The 16,871-nt window shown below is 48.1% G+C and overlaps 1 protein-coding gene across 8 annotated transcripts in view; it reads left to right on the forward strand.

The window, feature by feature from the left end:
• Positions 1 to 16,871, forward strand: part of SEL1L (SEL1L adaptor subunit of SYVN1 ubiquitin ligase) — a 379,824-nt gene that overhangs the window by 124,158 nt on the left and 238,795 nt on the right. For all 8 annotated transcript variants that reach the window (XM_085626599.1, XM_085626598.1, XM_085626600.1 and 5 more), the window contains exon 13: positions 10,635 to 10,712. In XM_085626599.1, coding sequence (XP_085482725.1) covers positions 10,635 to 10,712 — 78 coding nt within the window. The remainder of the gene's footprint in view (positions 1 to 10,634; positions 10,713 to 16,871) is intronic.

Genomic DNA, 16,871 nt, shown 5'->3' on the forward strand with positions numbered 1-16,871 from the left:
CCTCGGGACAGCAGCAACACCAGCAGCAGCAGTTCCGTAAACCCTTCCAGGAACGCCAGAAGGGTAGAGGGGGCCAGCAGTCCGCTACTGCTACCAAGGGCCCGGCCGGGTCTCGGACCTGAGCGTCTACTTCCCCTGCAACCGTTACCCACTCCAGTGGGGGGAAGCATTCAATTTTTTCCGGCAGAGTGGAGAAAAATTACTCAGGACAAGTGGGTGCTGAATATTGTTTGCAATGGATACAGTCTTCGGTTCATCAGGCCGCCTCCAGCGATTCTGCCGGTAAGCTCGCGGTATCAACTGCGAGAGCTCCAGGCGGAGGCAGACATCCTGTTACGGAAAAAGGCGGTGGAAGACGTACCTCTGTCTCAAAGGGGAAGAGGTCTGTACTCTCGTTTCTTCCTGGTTCGCAAGAAGGACAAGAACGAGTTCAGGCCCATTCTGGATTTGCGGCAAGCAAACAAATGGATTCGCAGAGAGAAGTTTTGCATGCTATCGTTGCATCAGATTTACCCTCAGCTGCAACGGGGAGACTGGCTCTGTGCCATAGACCTACAGGACGCGTACTTCCATGTGCCCATTGCACGGAAACACAGGAAGTTCCTGCGATTCCAAGTCGGCGCCAATCATTATCCATACACAGTACTGCCATTCGGGCTAAAGTCTGCGCCCAGGACCTTCTCGAAGTGCATGGCAGTGGTAGCGGCGCACCTGCGGAGGAACAAGGTGTTTGTCTACCCGTACCTGGACGACTGGTTGATCAAGGCCTCATCTTTCTCGGAAGCGCAGGCGCACTTCCGGAGGACGTGCGCTCTCTTGAACAAGCTGGGGTTACACGTCAACATGTCCAAATCTGTCCCGACTCCGGTCCAGTGCATACAGTACTTGGGGGCCTCCATCGATACATGGTCAGCAAGCGTGTCTCCTTCGGAGGAGAGACGGTTATCGCTCCTTCGGAAGGCTCAGGACCTCATGGCCGCTCCATCGGCGACAGTGAGGAAGGTGTCTTCGCTGCTGGGGTCGATGGCCTCCTGTATCTTCCTCACTCCGCACGCATGGCTGCACATTAGACCACTGCAGGAGTGCTTGGAGGATCAGTGGGATCAGAGGACAGGTTCTTGGGACGACAAGATACGGCTGTCTCTACATGCTCTTCAGTCTCTGAGATGGTGGTGTTCGGCGGAGAATCTCCTCAGGGGGGTTCCCTTCCACAAGGACATTCCCAAGACGAGTATCGTGACGGATGCGTCTCTCCAAGGCTGGGGAGCGCACTCCGGAGACTTACAGATACAAGGAAAGTGGTCCCTGTTGGAGTCTACGTACCACATCAATTTCCTGGAACTCCGAGCCGTTTACTTGGCATTGAAGGCCTTCCATCCGTCCTTCCAGACCAACTCGTTGCTGATACAGACGGACAATACAACCACGATTACCTCAACAAGCAGGGGGTGTCGAGATCGCGCACTCTGTCGCAGGAGGCGCAGGCGATCTGCAGCTGGCTTCTGGCCCGGGGACTGATGATCACGGCCACGCATCTGCCGGGGGTGCAGAATGTTCAGGCGGACGCACTGAGCAGGCTGCTTCAGGAGAACCACGAATGGGTCATAAACGACGAGGTACTAGGAGAAGTCTTCGCAAGGTGGGGAACTCCAGACGTAGATCTGTTCGCCACCACCGAAAACAGCAAATGCCGAGACTTCGCATCAAGGTACTACCAGAAGGGGACGCTGGGGAGTGCGCTATGGATCGACTGGTCGAACAGCTTTCTGTATGCTTTTCCACCCATTCCCATGATTCCGGCGGTGCTCATCAAACAGTCCAAGTCCGGGGCGCGGATGATCCTGATTGCCCCGGAATGGACCAGGCAGTGGTGGTTCACGGACCTGCTTCACCGGGCTCTCCTTCCTCACATGCGGCTGCCGTGCAGGCCGGACCTTCTCACGAAGTTCGGGGGGAGGATGGTGCATCCCAACCTCTCGTCTTTGAGTTTGGCGGCATGGCTCCTGAGATAGTGCAATATGGCCATTTGAATCTACCAGAAGATTGTATGGACATACTGAAGGAGGCTAAACGTCCTTCCACTAGGACTTCCTATGCTTACAAGTGGAAGAGATTCTGCATCTGGTGCAAATCCAAGAACTTTGACCCGACGACCTGTAAGGAAGATGTCATCCTTCCATATCTTTTATATTTGGCGCAGTCTGGCCTTAATTTCTTCTCCATTAAGGTTCATCTCGCTGCTTTGACTGTTTACAGGAAATGCCCTTCACAGACTTCCTTCTTTCAGATCCCTGTGGTCAAGGATTTTTTGGAAGGTTTGAAGAAGGTGTTCCCTCCTGTCAGACTTCCCTCGCCTTCATGGAAATTGAATGTGGTGCTGTCCAGATTGATGAAGGAGCCTTTTGAACCTATTCACAAGGCTTTGTTGCAGCACCTGTCCTGGAAGGCGGCGTTCCTAGTGGCCATTACATCGGCCCGCAGGGTGAGTGAACTTCAGGCGTTGTGTTGCCGAGAACCTTATACTGTATTTCATGCTGCTAAGGTTGTTATGCGTACTCACCCTAAATTTCTTCCTAAGGTTATATCTGATTTTCATGTCAACCAGACCATAACTTTACCTACGTTTTTTCAGAATCCTTCTTCTCCAGCGGAAAGGTCTCTGCATTCCCTGGACGTTAGGAGGGTGTTGAAGTTTTATCTTGATAAGACCAAAGATATTCGTAGGTCAGACCAATTGTTTATCAATTATGGATCAGTCAGGACCGGTCTTGCTACCTCCAAACAGTCCATCTCTCGGTGGATTGTGTCCTGTATACAGTTGTTACCAAAAGGCTAATAAGACCTTAGGGGGTAAACCTAAGGCTCATTCCACCAGGGGCAAGCTGCCACGACTGCTTTGCTGCGTAATGTTCCGATTGCAGAAATCTGCAAGGCGGACACTTGGAAGTCGGTCCATACCTTTGCTGCGCATTACTGTCTGGACACGGATGCCAGGGCAGATGCTCAGGTTGGGCAGGCTTCGCTGCGAAATTTGTTCGCACAGTAGTGGTATTATTTTGTAATCTTCTCCACCGCCGTTTTTGTGTGGGGATGGGCTTGCCATTCTATTCACTAGATTATGACTATACACAGAGATCCCCTACTACAGAAGGAGTAGTTTCTTTTCTGTAACTCCAGTTCTGTAGTAGGGGTATCTCTGTTATAGTCATAAGCGCCCGCCCTGCTCCTTGGTGGAGAGATGAATGTTAATATAAGGAATGCTACAGGTCTGGCGTGCTACGCCTTCAAAAAGAACTGAAAGTAAAAGGGACCTGCTGTGCATTCTGGGATACTGGAAAAGTTCTGGAAAGTTTTCTTAAAGGCACAGTATCCTGTTCTGAGCCACATAATGGCAGCCTATGGGGCTTGTCTGTCCATTCCTTCCTCTCTATCATTCCAGAGGCTTTTGCTGGAAGAGGCAGGTTTTTCTCTGTGGAAAAAGCTGGGCAGGCAGTGCTGTTGGTGGTTGTTGGTGGAATTTTTCTAGTTGAAGTACTAGACAGTGTAGCCTGTGGATATAGGCCGCATTATCTGTCTTTGAAATTCTCTCTTAAGTGTAGATGCAGGTCTGCATGGCTTGACAATTTAAGAGATTATTTTTATTGCTCCGGGGTCTGCGCACATGGGCGGGACTATTCACTAGATTATGACTATAACAGAGATACCCCTACTACAGAACTGGAGTTACAGAAAAACTACTCCATATTTTATATTGTTAAGGTCCTGAGGCATTACAGTGTCGCGTGAAAGAAAAATATCTGGCCTACCTAGAGCAAAAAAAGGACCCCTTTACATAACATATCCAGAGATTTCTTTTTGCAGAGAATTTTAGAAGCACGCTCTAAGGACAGGCAGTCTAAGAGGATCAGGCGATTTAGGTTCATGTTTTTCCTCAACCATATTTTTACCCAACATAATAGAGGCCTTACTGCCACCTGGTCTGCTTCAAAGTTAACACCCAACTCTTCGTACACTGCATAGGCGGGCGTGCATTGAGGGAACCGCAAGATCCGACATAAAAACTTGCTTTGGGCCACCTGTAACTTGTGTGCTGCAATATACCCCCATACTTTACTACCATAGATTGCCTTTGAGGTGCCTATAGACTGATACAATTTTAGAATCCGTTCTGGTGCCCATGATCCCAATCTGTGGAAATAGCTGGCAGTGGTGCCTATAGATTTGTTCAGATCACCCAGCTTGCCTTCGAGTAGTGTTCTCCAGTTTAATTGGTTGTCGAATAAGATTCCCAGATCGGGGAAAGACAGAACCTTTCCTAGAGTGTGAGAGCCTGCTTTAAAAGAATTCGACTGTAGAACCCGGGGGCTCACTTCCAAAACATATGACTTAGTAAAGTTGACTGACCGGTCCAGTCTATCCATAAAAACAACAGACCCATCAATTAAAACCTGCAATCCCAGGGCTGTGCGAGCCGTAAGCACCACATCATTAGCATATAGTAAGACTGGCAAAGATCTCCTGACGACTCTTGGGGAATCCGACTGTAAAGCCAGAACGTGCTACTTTTTCTTCGAGTGACATTGGAATGACATTTTTTTAAGATATTGTTTTTAGGTCTTGCCTGGCGTTAGCAGCGCGCATGCGCTGCTCTCGCCATGGTGAGTGCCTTTTGGAATCGATTCTCATTCCAAAGTAACTTAAAGCCACGGCTTTGTTTCTAATTGGCACGCGTCATTGTTTATGTAAAACGTTGACGCATGATTGGAGAACGTGCTTTCGGGTTACTGCCTAGTCCACTTTTAGGACGGGCCATGTGGACAGGCGGACACCATCTTGGTTTGGCGTGATGTTGGAGGGTGTGCTAGTAGCTTGTTTACTGGCTGCCTATAGGTAATCCTACCCGCTCCTCCATCCCAAACCAAACTTCCCAAATTTGTGCTCTTCATTTAGTAATCCACTTCCTGAGGCGGAGGGCAAAGTTAGCCGCTCCTCTTGTTTCCCACTGGGTTCCTGGTAGATGCGGGTGACTGTGCTCAGCCAAGCGGCAGAATTCGGAAGCAGTCATTCTGGCTAACAAAGTGCAACATAAAATGGAGCTGCTGTCCCCCCTCAGGAGTGTATTTTACTTTACCGAGGGGTCCCAGCTTCTCAGTCTATCGCCTGCACCCAACGTGTGCACTAACGCACAGCCCTTCCGCCCGTGTGCACTGCACGGGCTTCGGAGACAGCCACCCGCCTCGTGTTGGTACACTTCGGACACATTTCTGCTGTGTAGCCCGTAGCTCCCAGGACACCATCTGTGAGGAGAGATTCTGGCGGGAAAACTGCTGAGTGGAACCTCGCCCCCTTGGGAAACGTGCCTCCAGGTGTGGTGCACATATGCGTAGTGCCATTGACTGCCAGGACTCTCGGTGTTAGTAAAATGGAATTAAAACGGATTAGTAAGAGCAGCAGGCTGTGTCTGAAGTCCAGCTTCACTGCACTATGCCCAGTGATATGTGCAGCGTGTGCACTGCGCTCTGTACACTTCACTGGTCTTGAGGTCAGTGCAATGTGCACTGTGCTCTGTTAATTTCACTATCTCCATTACACTCTGTGAACTATTCATACGTGCAATGCACGCCATGTGATCAGCACACTGTGAACCCTGCTTTGGACAGTGAGGGCGTTGTACCCTGTAAACAATGGGTCTGTCAGAATGTTCTATGCTTTGTACACTGTACCATGCCTTTTGATCTGTTCAGTGTGAACTGTGCTCCGTGCACTGCATTGTATATCCCGCAATCTGTACATTATACTGTGCTTGGTACACTCTATGCTCTGCGATCCATGTTCGCTATGCCGCTCTATGCTCTTTAAACTGCAGTTAGTGAAGTGTGTTCGCTACACCGTACTATGCCATGTAACCTGTACACTGAAGGGCATCTAGCGCACTATAATATGCCCTGTAACCTTTACATTGAATTATGTTCACTATGCCCAGTAATCTGTACACTGTGTACCGCGTGACGTTTCCTTCGCAGCTCCCAGCAGAAGTGTTTCTTCCCATGCAAAGTCTCGGTGACTGTGAGGATTCTGGCACCCAGAGGGGTTTCTGAACCAGCCCTGGGCAGCCTCGCGAGGTTCATTGGTGGACTCAAGCACTTCCTCGTCGAGACTACACCCCCAACAAAATTCCCTCTGTCTTTCAGCTCAGAGATCCGCGGAACCCGGGAGCCCCTGCACCGGAACCACGCCGGGGCTTCACGCGTGAAGCGGGACATCTGCAGAGCCATGCTGGAAGCACCCCAAAGCTGCACTGAAGATGGGGGCGAGAGGGGGGGTACTGACCGGACCCAAAAAGTGACATCACCCCTTCGCTGTTTTTTTAATCCTCATGAACGTTTAAAATGAGAAAGGACGATATCTGCTAATGTCGAGCAGTGAAATATAGTTCCGGAGGTAAAGGAATTATTGAAGTTCTGGAGGTTACACTGGTGTTGCCGGGACGGGGACTAAGTGCATGTAAGGTGTGAGCAAGAGACCTGGTGTACAGTTGGTTGATCGTCTACTTTCATCCTTATGTACATGTGGTCAGTGCTGGAAATGGAAAAATATACCCACGGATCCCCTAAATTAGGGGCTGAATGTCTGGCAGAAGAAAGGGATTGGAATCCCGTCATGCAGGACGACATCTCGTCCTGAGCGGGATTAGTTTCATCAGAGGGAAAAAGTTCAAAACATGTGTAGTCCTTCCTTTAACGTGCTTAGAACAGCACAGCTGTTCGACAAACTCACCCCGCGCTAACAACCCCGGCCAACAGCCAAGTGCCACATTATTACAGCTCCTTCAGACCACTAATAATTACAAGCACTCTGTATTCTGGGACTAGTAGTATGACTCCTTAAGCGCGGTCTTACAAATCCCACAATGCAAAGTGATTTTTCTACAATCCTAAGAGAGCACTGGGAAGGTATGAAAACCCTCCGTAGCTGTTCATTATCACATGTGGTCCACGGGATGCAAGAACTCATCAGAACTCGCCTTTCATTAACTTAAAGCCATTTGCTTTGCTATATAATACCATTAGCAAAGGAAATGGCTTTAACTTAATCAAAGGCGAGACCTATTGCATTTTCAATGCTTGTTTCTTTTCCCACTATCTTTGTGCAGTATTTTGTGGTTTGGGGAACTATCCTATCAAGATACTTTGGCTCAACACCAAAAGTCACAGACCTTTTCTGTACTTCCCATAAAGCACGGTATGGATACAAAATGACTTATCTAATTTAAGTGTTTACTTTGGAACCACTGCCCTTCCGCATGGGAGAGGATTAAGAAATAATTCTTTTAAACTAATAAGTGATACACACATCTGTAATCACACTGGGTGGTCTGGTGATGGTACACCCACAGGGTGATGGCACTTTATTCAAGTGTCACAATGAAAAGTACCTGTACCGATAATTGTGCAATATGATTTTGCAGCCTTGAAAAAGTCTGGGAAGACGAAACTCGTGTTGGCTGCGGTGTTTGAGTAACGATGTACCTGGATGTGTTTCTGAATTAAACATTTGTGTTTGGACTGAGTTTGACCACAGAGAAATTTGGAACGCTACAAGAAAAAGGGATCAACAAATACAAATTGGACTATGTGTGCTTAGGTGCAATTTTGTTTCATGTAAAGCCAGAAGGGCAGCTTCTAAACCATTAATATAAACGGAGAATAAAAAAGGGGCTAAAATGCAACCTTGGCGGACTCCTCTGAATTAATATTCATAAACCTTCTAATAAATCCCCTCTGCATGCAGGAAGCCCGGAACATTATATATTGCACAATGACTATTACTTTCCATAGGAAGAGTGTTTTTTGTTTTGTTAATAACTCTGGCACTGCCATTTGACAAATCTTCCTGAAACTTTCCCCCCCAAAAGTTAACTCACCTCAGCCCTTTCCTGGAAAGTTTTGGGGTGATCTAGCAAGCGGAGACTGAAAAAGGGAGTGGTCCCAAATTTGGCCTCCATTTGAAATCTGTATGCACATGCTCCTCAGAAACACTCAAAAGTTTTTTTGCATTTAGTCCTCACATTCTTAGTTAGCCTCTCATTGTCCCTAAAATACTGTTGTAAGCATCTGCCAATGGTGCTGTGCAGTGGTGCAATCTCATACCGGTATAGGTGCAGTGTATCTGCATATGTGCACCAGGATAGTGTTGTTGTCTGAAGCTGTACAGCATAAATGTTCAGCATTATGAATGGACACTTGAAGATGTTCTGAGCAGATGATTGTATTCATTCTAGAACGCATATAAATTATGAATGAATGAGTAATATGTAAATTCTGTTTGGTCTTGTTTAGCTCCCTCCATACACCTAACAGCCTCCAGCTCAGGAGTCATGCCCCAAAACCTTCAGTGTTTTGATCATGTGTACGCCCGAGATATGGCCGGTGTGGAGGATGAGATCTGTACACCGTTGTAGATGCCTGTGCTGTGTGTAAAACGATGCATCATCCTCCCTTTTGTTCTCTATCTGAAGCTTAATTTTACCATTCATTACAGCATTCCACTTTTCCACATAACCACTTGTCCCAACCATCAATGTACTGTTTAAGAGTCTGTTGTTAAGGATAGCTATGCAGTTTCTTGCAAATCCATCTATACGTTGATCACCGCTTTAGCACACCGGATATCAGTGGCAGCGTTGCTTTTGGTATAAGTAAAATAGTTCAAAGCGTTCGGATCGTTTGCAGTATTTGTAGTGACGAGTATCCTCGTTTCTGTTTTAGTTAGAGGACGTTTGTTTGTGTCTTAGTTTCACAGACCTCATGCTTTACATTTCCCCTCTAGGCTGCTATCTTTCCGATCATATTTCTGTGTTCAGCAGCTACTTATTCGTCTGTGGGTTACCTTAATGATGTAGGTTTGGTTCTTTGATGTTTCCTTTTGAGCCCGATTTAGAGTTTGGTGAATGAGTACTCCATCACAAAAGTGATGTATATCTTGTCCACCTTATTGCAAATGCATTAGCATATAATGCACTGGTAATAAGGCAGAAAGGATATCCTTACATAATTTGATGGAGTAATCTGTTTGCCAAACTTAAAATCAGGGTCTTTGTCTTTTGGGTCAAGGTATTGATTTGTGATACTTTGGCACCCATTTATCTACCTATTCTTTTGCCTCTGCAGGATTAGTGAAGAATGGTGATTCCTTATTAACCATAATTCTTAATTTAGAGAGGAACATCAGCATGAACTTCAGGATCATTGAGTGAAGTTCTTGTTTAACTTCCCTGGATTAGTTTATTTGCTTATAGACAACTGCCTTGTAGTTCGTGATTAGGAAGATTTGATTTAGGAGTACACAAGGGCCGTATTTTCACGCTTGTTGCATTATACAATCACAGTCCCCATAATTGAGGAGGTTGGCCACCACCACTTTCGGTAGTGCACCTGGCCTGGGAGCGATTGTCTGGAAGGAACCCTGTGTGCATGTTCCACCAAGAAAAAGTTTGGAAAGTTAGCCAGAGGCTCCTTTGACATGGACCTTTTGTTTTCATTTGCACAACCTTAAAGACAATGTTTCCTTTCATTCCCAAAGTATCATGGACTTCTGTTGTGGTGATGTACATGGTTCTTTGGGAGTGAAAGGAAGCATTTTCTCTCTGCCTTGTGCAGAGGGCAGCCTTCAAAACAGGTCCACAGTTTCTGCCTGATTTGACCATCACACCTCGTAAGATGCTATTCGCAAACATTATGACAATAACATGCTGTAAGAGTGTGTGGGAGCTCTTTCAAAATTCTGGGTCCCCATTTCTGGAAGGTCTTCATCCCGCAAAGGTGCTCACCAGATTACAATGTATTTCATAAATCTTTGAAAACTTGAATTAGCTTTTTCTTTTGTAGCACACCGATGCCCTTACTGGCTGTGTGCTTTCTAAATATACAAATAAATTAAATAAATGTGTGCCCTATGTCATATAGTATCTTAAGTCATTCTTGACTTTATAATCAGAAAGCACTTAACAATCTGGAATTCTATGTCCTTTCATAATGGGGAAGTCTAATCTAAAAGTCCTAAAATGTAAGTACTTTTGGCTGTCAAATCAGAGCTCACTAAGGGTGACTCGTGAGAAGAGGCCTCCCGAAACGATCTATGAATATGGTCCATTACTTGAACAGGAGGAGCATCACATGGGACCTAATAGTATAAATGTATATGCAGCTAAGAAATAGAGGATGAAACCTTCCATTCATTTATGACATAAAAAGTAGCACAAGAGGCAGTGTTTCATCAATGAGTGCTGTAGTTTTAATATGATCTCTAAGTGGTGGAAGGTAGAAAATCAAAGAATTTTCTTGGTCAGTTAAATGGTATGGAATGATTTTGTCAAAAAAGCCCCACTAGAACTGATGAGAAGAAGTGCTAAATTACTTCATAGGATAGGGACAAAATATCTATACTTGACAGAGATAATGAGCCAGTTCCATAGATACAGGTATGTACATGGCTCTGCTTGATTCTTTATTTTTATACTGGACATTCTGAAAACAATAGTTAGGTATGTTCCTGTGGAATATTATCCACTACACTATTTGTGTTACTTTTAAAACCCCTTGAGGAGCTGAACATCTTGTTCATATCTTTTACAGATGTATTCAGAGGGCAGTGACATTGTGCCCCAGAGCAACGAGACAGCTCTTCACTATTTCAAGAAAGCTGCAGACATGGTAGGTTTATAAAAATCATTGCTATGTTTAACAGCCTAATGGAACTAGCACTTATTTATGTTTGTCTCATTTCCCATGACTTTTATTTGGAAATTGTATATTGGAGGGCTGAGCCTACAAGCAAGGGTTCTTCTCGCATTTTGAAACATGCTATGTCCTTTTGATTGATACCTTTATCTGCCAAGTCCTCAGCTGTTGAATCTATTCCAGGTGCCAAACTGGATCTGGAAAGCTGAAACAGCCTTCCAGCACCAGTAAGTGCCTCCTGGCTTCATCTCCCTGCCAGGTTTCACCCTAGATATGATAATACTGGAGCCATTTAGACGCTACCCCGTTGCCCTAGCATGAGTTGCTTTTTTTCTGCAATCTTGATGGGGATGCTGAATAACTCTCCTCCGAACAATTTTTCCCCAACAATCAGATGATTTGCAAGTGTACGTGCAGGGTGTCTCCTCCTAAAAAGTCATGTTTCAAACCCAGTTGCCTCTTTCATGGACAGATGTCCTTTCTAGATGCCCACATGGTCTGCTTGTGGTGTTTGGGGCCTATGCACAACTCTGAGGTCGTATGACCTTTACTGCCTCATGAACCCTGACCATTGTGGAGTAGGAGTTAAAACTCTTTGTCTCCAGTGCACAGTTACTCTCCAGCTCGTCGTCGATCCCATTGCAGATGTCCCTGGATGTCCTGCTCCTCACCCTTGACTGCCAAGTCTTCAAAGCAAGCATTGTCAAGTGACAAGGCCTTAAATAAAAGCACATGTTGCATCTTAAAAGGAAGTCCTCTGCATTCAGACATCCATCCCACTTTAGGAAGTATGCATTCTTATAGGAGACATAGCTGCCCGACTCCAGCCCTGGAGCTTTGCCAGAACCAGTGGATATCACCCTGGTGCCGTCGCTACCTCAGACCTAGCACCAGCTCTCAAACCTGGCCTTAATCCTGGGTTCAGTATAGCCGTTGGCATACCCAGAGTCCCCATTGGCTGGCACTGACTGCTGGTTATGGCCCTTAGCCTAGACCTTGTTTGTGCTATTCCACCATGTTCTGATTCCCAGTGGCACACTGTCGGACCCGTAGAACCCTCAAGATTCTGACTGGCTTTACACTGTGGGTCCTCCTTCAACTCCAATCAACTATTGACATCCTTCCTTCGGCTTTGGACTAGTTCTGGACAGCGCCATTCTAGCACCAAAGGCCTCCCAAGTGGTACCTCCATAGGCGCCTGTCTTCTGCAATTCAAGACCTTCCTCGTACTCTCTAGAAGGCAGCCGCAGAAGCTGGTTGAAGAATCCTTGTACATGATGGAGTTTCAGTACAGATCTTTGCCTAGAGACAAGTATATCAGCAGGGTATATGACCTTTTTGGCACAAACTCCAACTAGATGAAAATGCCAAACCTCATTGCACATGATGATTTTGACAGGCATGACGTGGCCAATTAGTTCCCTTTAACTGGGACAGATGCTTGGGACTGTATGGTACTTCAAAGTGCCAGTGAGCTCCATACCTTGCTAGATTTGGCCCTGGAGAGCCCTTCTAGACTTCTGTTGGAGAAGGTGGCTTCTTTCACAAGCGTTCTAAAAGAGGGTGTGACAATTCGACAACACCGCCTTAGCCCATCCTCTAAGGCTGTGTGTGAGAAGCTGGTTTTCTGTTGCAGTAACCCCCCACTTTTTGTCAGACTACTGATGCACTTTGACGTGCTTTGGGTCCCTGCCAATGAGGTTCCCAGGGCCTGTGTTCTTTCCCTAAAACTAACCCAAACCCAATTGGCATCTCTGGCCACAGGTCACACACAGACACACACAGGCGCACACAGACACACACAGACCACCGCCCTGTACCCCTGCAGTGTCAAAGTCCATTCATGGACATTGTAAGTGCAGTGCTGCCATTAAGAGTATATGGTGCTGGGAGGTTTTCATTACGAACTCCACAGCACCATAATGGCTACACTGAGAAGTTTGCCATTAAACACACACTGATGCCAGTGTGTGATTTAATGAAAAATGCACAGAGAGGGCATCTTAGAGATTCACCCTGAAAAACGACCTACCATCTAGTGTCCAGGCTGAGTGGCTGCTTTGAGCTGCCACGACCAAACATGTTTCTGGACCCCTGGGTAGAGAACCTGCTGCTCTCAGGGGCCTGAAACAATGCACATCCTGGTACCAGATGCCAAGCCTTCTCCCCCAGGATGGGCAGGTTCCACGAAAGGGAAGGTTCAAAGGCTTGCCGCCTTTGTGAGCTTCCCCAGGCCACTTGCTGCTTTCAGCAACTGGTCCCCACTGGTTCTGACCCCCACTTTGGGCGGGAGAACCGGCGGGAAAAACAAATGAGGAAGACTGGTGTGCCCACCTCTGCCAACTCCACCCCTCAGGTGGGAGAGGCGAGGTGAAGCACAACTCTCAATCCCTGCCATCTTGCAGATGGGGGGTCCCAGCCAACCAGGGAAAGGCTTGTGCCCCCCTCCCACTGGAGGGTGGCATAATAGGGGGTGTACCCACCCCAGGAAAGGGACCCATTGTTCCCAACCCTGAACCTTGCTTCCTCAGACAAGAACCTGTAAGAAGAACAGAAGAAGGACCGAACAGCTATGCTAACAAGAGGAGGGCGCCCACTGGCTTGGCCCCAGCCCTACCAGCCTGTCCACACCTCAAACCTGCTCCTGTGAAATCCTGGTGTGCCAGCAACCTCAAGAAACCTGGAGGACCTCCCTGCCTTCAATCCTAAAGACTCTGTCTCCTAAGAACACCGGATTTGTTCAAACAACAGATTCCAGCTCCGCAAGGATCCACAAGTTTGCAACACTCTGCACCCTACGCCCACGTCCCGAGTTCGAGTGGCCCAACACCAAGAGGAGGTCTCCCCGTCGATCCTGACCCGAGATCTGGCGACCCCTGACCTGCCTCAAGCCTCCAGCCGATGCCTGCAGCCTCAAACCGGAAGGCCCCCCCCCCCCAACCGCGACCAGGAGCTGGTAAGAAGATCCGACCATAAAAGGCACCCCTGCACCCGGCTTTCAGTGGTCCAACCGACGGTGCCTAACCAACCCTCGATATCCCAACTTACCTCTCCAATTGGTGGTCGCACCCAGAAGACCTTAGTCCCCGAGTCTGCAGTGCTTTTGCAAATCAGAGACTCCACATTGAAAGCTACATGGCTTCCGACGCCAAAACAGCACTCTGCACCAGGCCGCCCCTGTGCCGCTTAGGGTGCATCTTTTGTGCTGGCCTAAATCCCAATTTGACCTGAGCTTAAGTCCAGGAGCTTTGCTCCCACAACCCAGTGGCCGGCTCGTTAGCAGCCACCAACCGGAGGCCCCCTATTCCCCATTGGATAACATTGGGCCTCAGCACTCTGCACCCGGTCGCCCTAGTGCTGCTGAGGGTGTAACAAGAGTGCATCCTTGACCCTGAGGGACCCCTGAGTCTAACCCCAGAACACCAACTTCCACAACAAAGTACTTACCTGTAAACCGAGAACACTATGCTCGAGGCATATGAGCTGCAGATTACACACTGTGCATAGATCGCCGTCTGGTGTTGGGCCCGGATGTTGCAGTTGTTTTTCTCTTGGAAAGTCTTTGGAAGTCACGAGGTATGTGACTCTTCCTTTGGATCATATTGCGCATGGGCTCTGGCTCCATCGTCCGATTGTTTTTTTTCCGCCATCGGGCGCGGATGTGTTCTTCGCGCTCCAGTTCGGAACAGTTCCAGTTTTCCTGTTCGGAGCGCAATCCTCCCCCCTTCGACGGTTTTGTCTCGATCGCGTTCTCCAACACTCAACGCGACTCTCAACAATCTAACTCTTCGATTCCGGTCGTCGACGAAGGCCTTTGAGCCTACCTGGGCTCCGGTCCTGGCTGATGGAAAGGACTCCATTTAAGAAGTGTCCTCGATGTGGGTCGAAGTTTCCCCACACCGATCTCCATGAGGTGTGGAACCTCTGCCTCTCCCCAGAACATGAGTCCAGGGACTGTCCAGCTTGCGCCTCCTTCCGATCGAAGAAGATGATCCGGGACCGACGAGCAAGGAGAACGATGGCTCACTCGTCGACTTCGATCCCCGACGACCTCTTCGAAGAAGGCGTCGATGTCCCGGAACAACAGCGCATCCGCAGCTGACGACTCCGATGTCGAGGACATTACTCTGGCACAGAGGGGCGTGAGTACAAACGTCGACCCCGACCCTAAACCCCCCTCCACGCCATTGAAAAAGGCTTCGGTCACGCCTTTGCCTTCGGGCCGAGGTATGCACCAAAAGATTGCTTCCCATAACCTGCTTCCGGGCCCGGTTAACAAGCCCATCAAGCCTTCAGGCAGCTCGGGCTCGAGTCAGTCTACCCTCGGTGCCAACAAAAACCTCACCGGCATCGATGCCTAAAAAAGAAAACGCTCCTTTCCACGTCCGTGCCGAGCTAGACACCAAAGCTCTCGGCACCGAAGACTAGCGCCGGCTCCTCGGCACCGATAACACCCTCGGAGCCGAGCAGGTAGCCGAAAAGCCTCGACTCCCAAACATCGAAGCCGAAAGCCACCGAGGAAGTCAAAAGACACTGCTAAACTTCACGGTTCGAAACCAAGAACCAGTGCCGAATCGACACCGAAAAAACCCACGGCTCCGACACCATCGGCACCGAAGGATCTGCCCCTTACAGACTAACTGCTTCGACCCGATCCTTAACAAAAAACCCTCGTAAAAGATCCAAAGACTGGTCATTTGTAGCTTAGCACAAGAAAAAGACACTGGACAAGCCTGCACCAGCTCCACCACAGCCCTGCCCGGATAGCAAGCACACAAGCTCTTCGCGCCAAATTTCAACCTCAACACTCACTTCCATCCCAAGTGTTTATGCCACTTATAGGGATGATGGCCTCTTGCATGTTCATAGTACCTCATGCAAGACTCCAGATGCGTCCTCTCCAAGAGTGCCTAGCACGCAAATGCAACCAGGCTCAAGGTCAGATAACAGATCTGGTGTTGGTAGACGGTCGTGCCCATCGCTCTCTGCAGTGGTGGACCACCAAAAACCTTTCCAAAGGGTGACTGTTTCTAGAGCCGGTTCCTCAAATAGCTCTAACAGCGGACGCATCGATCTCCGGCTGGTGGACACCTCAACAAAAGTTACTCCACATCAACCATCTGGAGTTACTGGCCATATTTCTAGCCCTGAAAGCCTTTCAAACACACGTCTCAGGCAAGGCTGTCTTAGTCCGCACAGACAACATGACAGCAATGTACTACATCCAAAATCAGGGCGGCACAAACTCTCTGCAGCTCTCTCAGCTAGCATAGACCATATGGAGGTGGGCCATACCTCAAAACATTTTTCTCCTAGTACAACATGTCCCAGGAGTCCAAAACACCATTGCAGATCTGTTGAGTCGTCAAACTCAACAAATCCACGAATGGGAACTTCACCCACAAGTTCTTCAACCATTCTTTCAAATGTGGGGGCAACCACAAATGGACCTCTTCGCCACCCACGAAAACGCCAAATGCCCTAGCTTCGCCGCCAGATATCCACACCCATTGACCAAAGGCAATGCAATATGGATGAACTGGTCAGGCAAATTTGCGTACGCTTTTCCGCCTCTCCCACTCATTCCATTAGTGGTGCGCAAACTACAGCAACACTCCCTAACTCTCATCCTAGTTGCTCCAACTTCAGCCAGACAACCGTGGTACACCACATTGCTGGAACTCTCCGTAGTTCCGCACCAAAAATTACACCTCCCTCCACGCCTCTTAACCCAGAACCATGGAGAGACCAGACACCCGGACCCAGCACAGCTCAACCTTGCGATCTGGCTTTTGAAATCCTAGAATTTGGCTACCTTAATCTTCCCCCTGACTGTATGAACGTCATTAAAGAAGCTAGACGTCCTACCACTAGAGCTTGCTGCGCAGCCAAGTGGAAACGATTTGTGATTTATTGTCACAACAATAATATCAATACATTGGATGTGTCTATCCAACACATCATAGGCTACTTACTACACCTACAAAGATGCAACCTAGCCTACACGTCTATTAGACTACACCTTGCTGCCATAGCAGCGTATCTACAAAATAGACAGCATCTATCCCTCTTTAGAGTACCTGTCATAAAAGCCTTCATGGAAGGCCTCAAAAGAATAATTCCCTCTAGAGT

The sequence above is a fragment of the Triturus cristatus genome, chromosome 9 (assembly GCF_964204655.1).
Source record: "Triturus cristatus chromosome 9, aTriCri1.1, whole genome shotgun sequence".
NCBI lineage: Eukaryota > Metazoa > Chordata > Amphibia > Caudata > Salamandridae > Triturus > Triturus cristatus.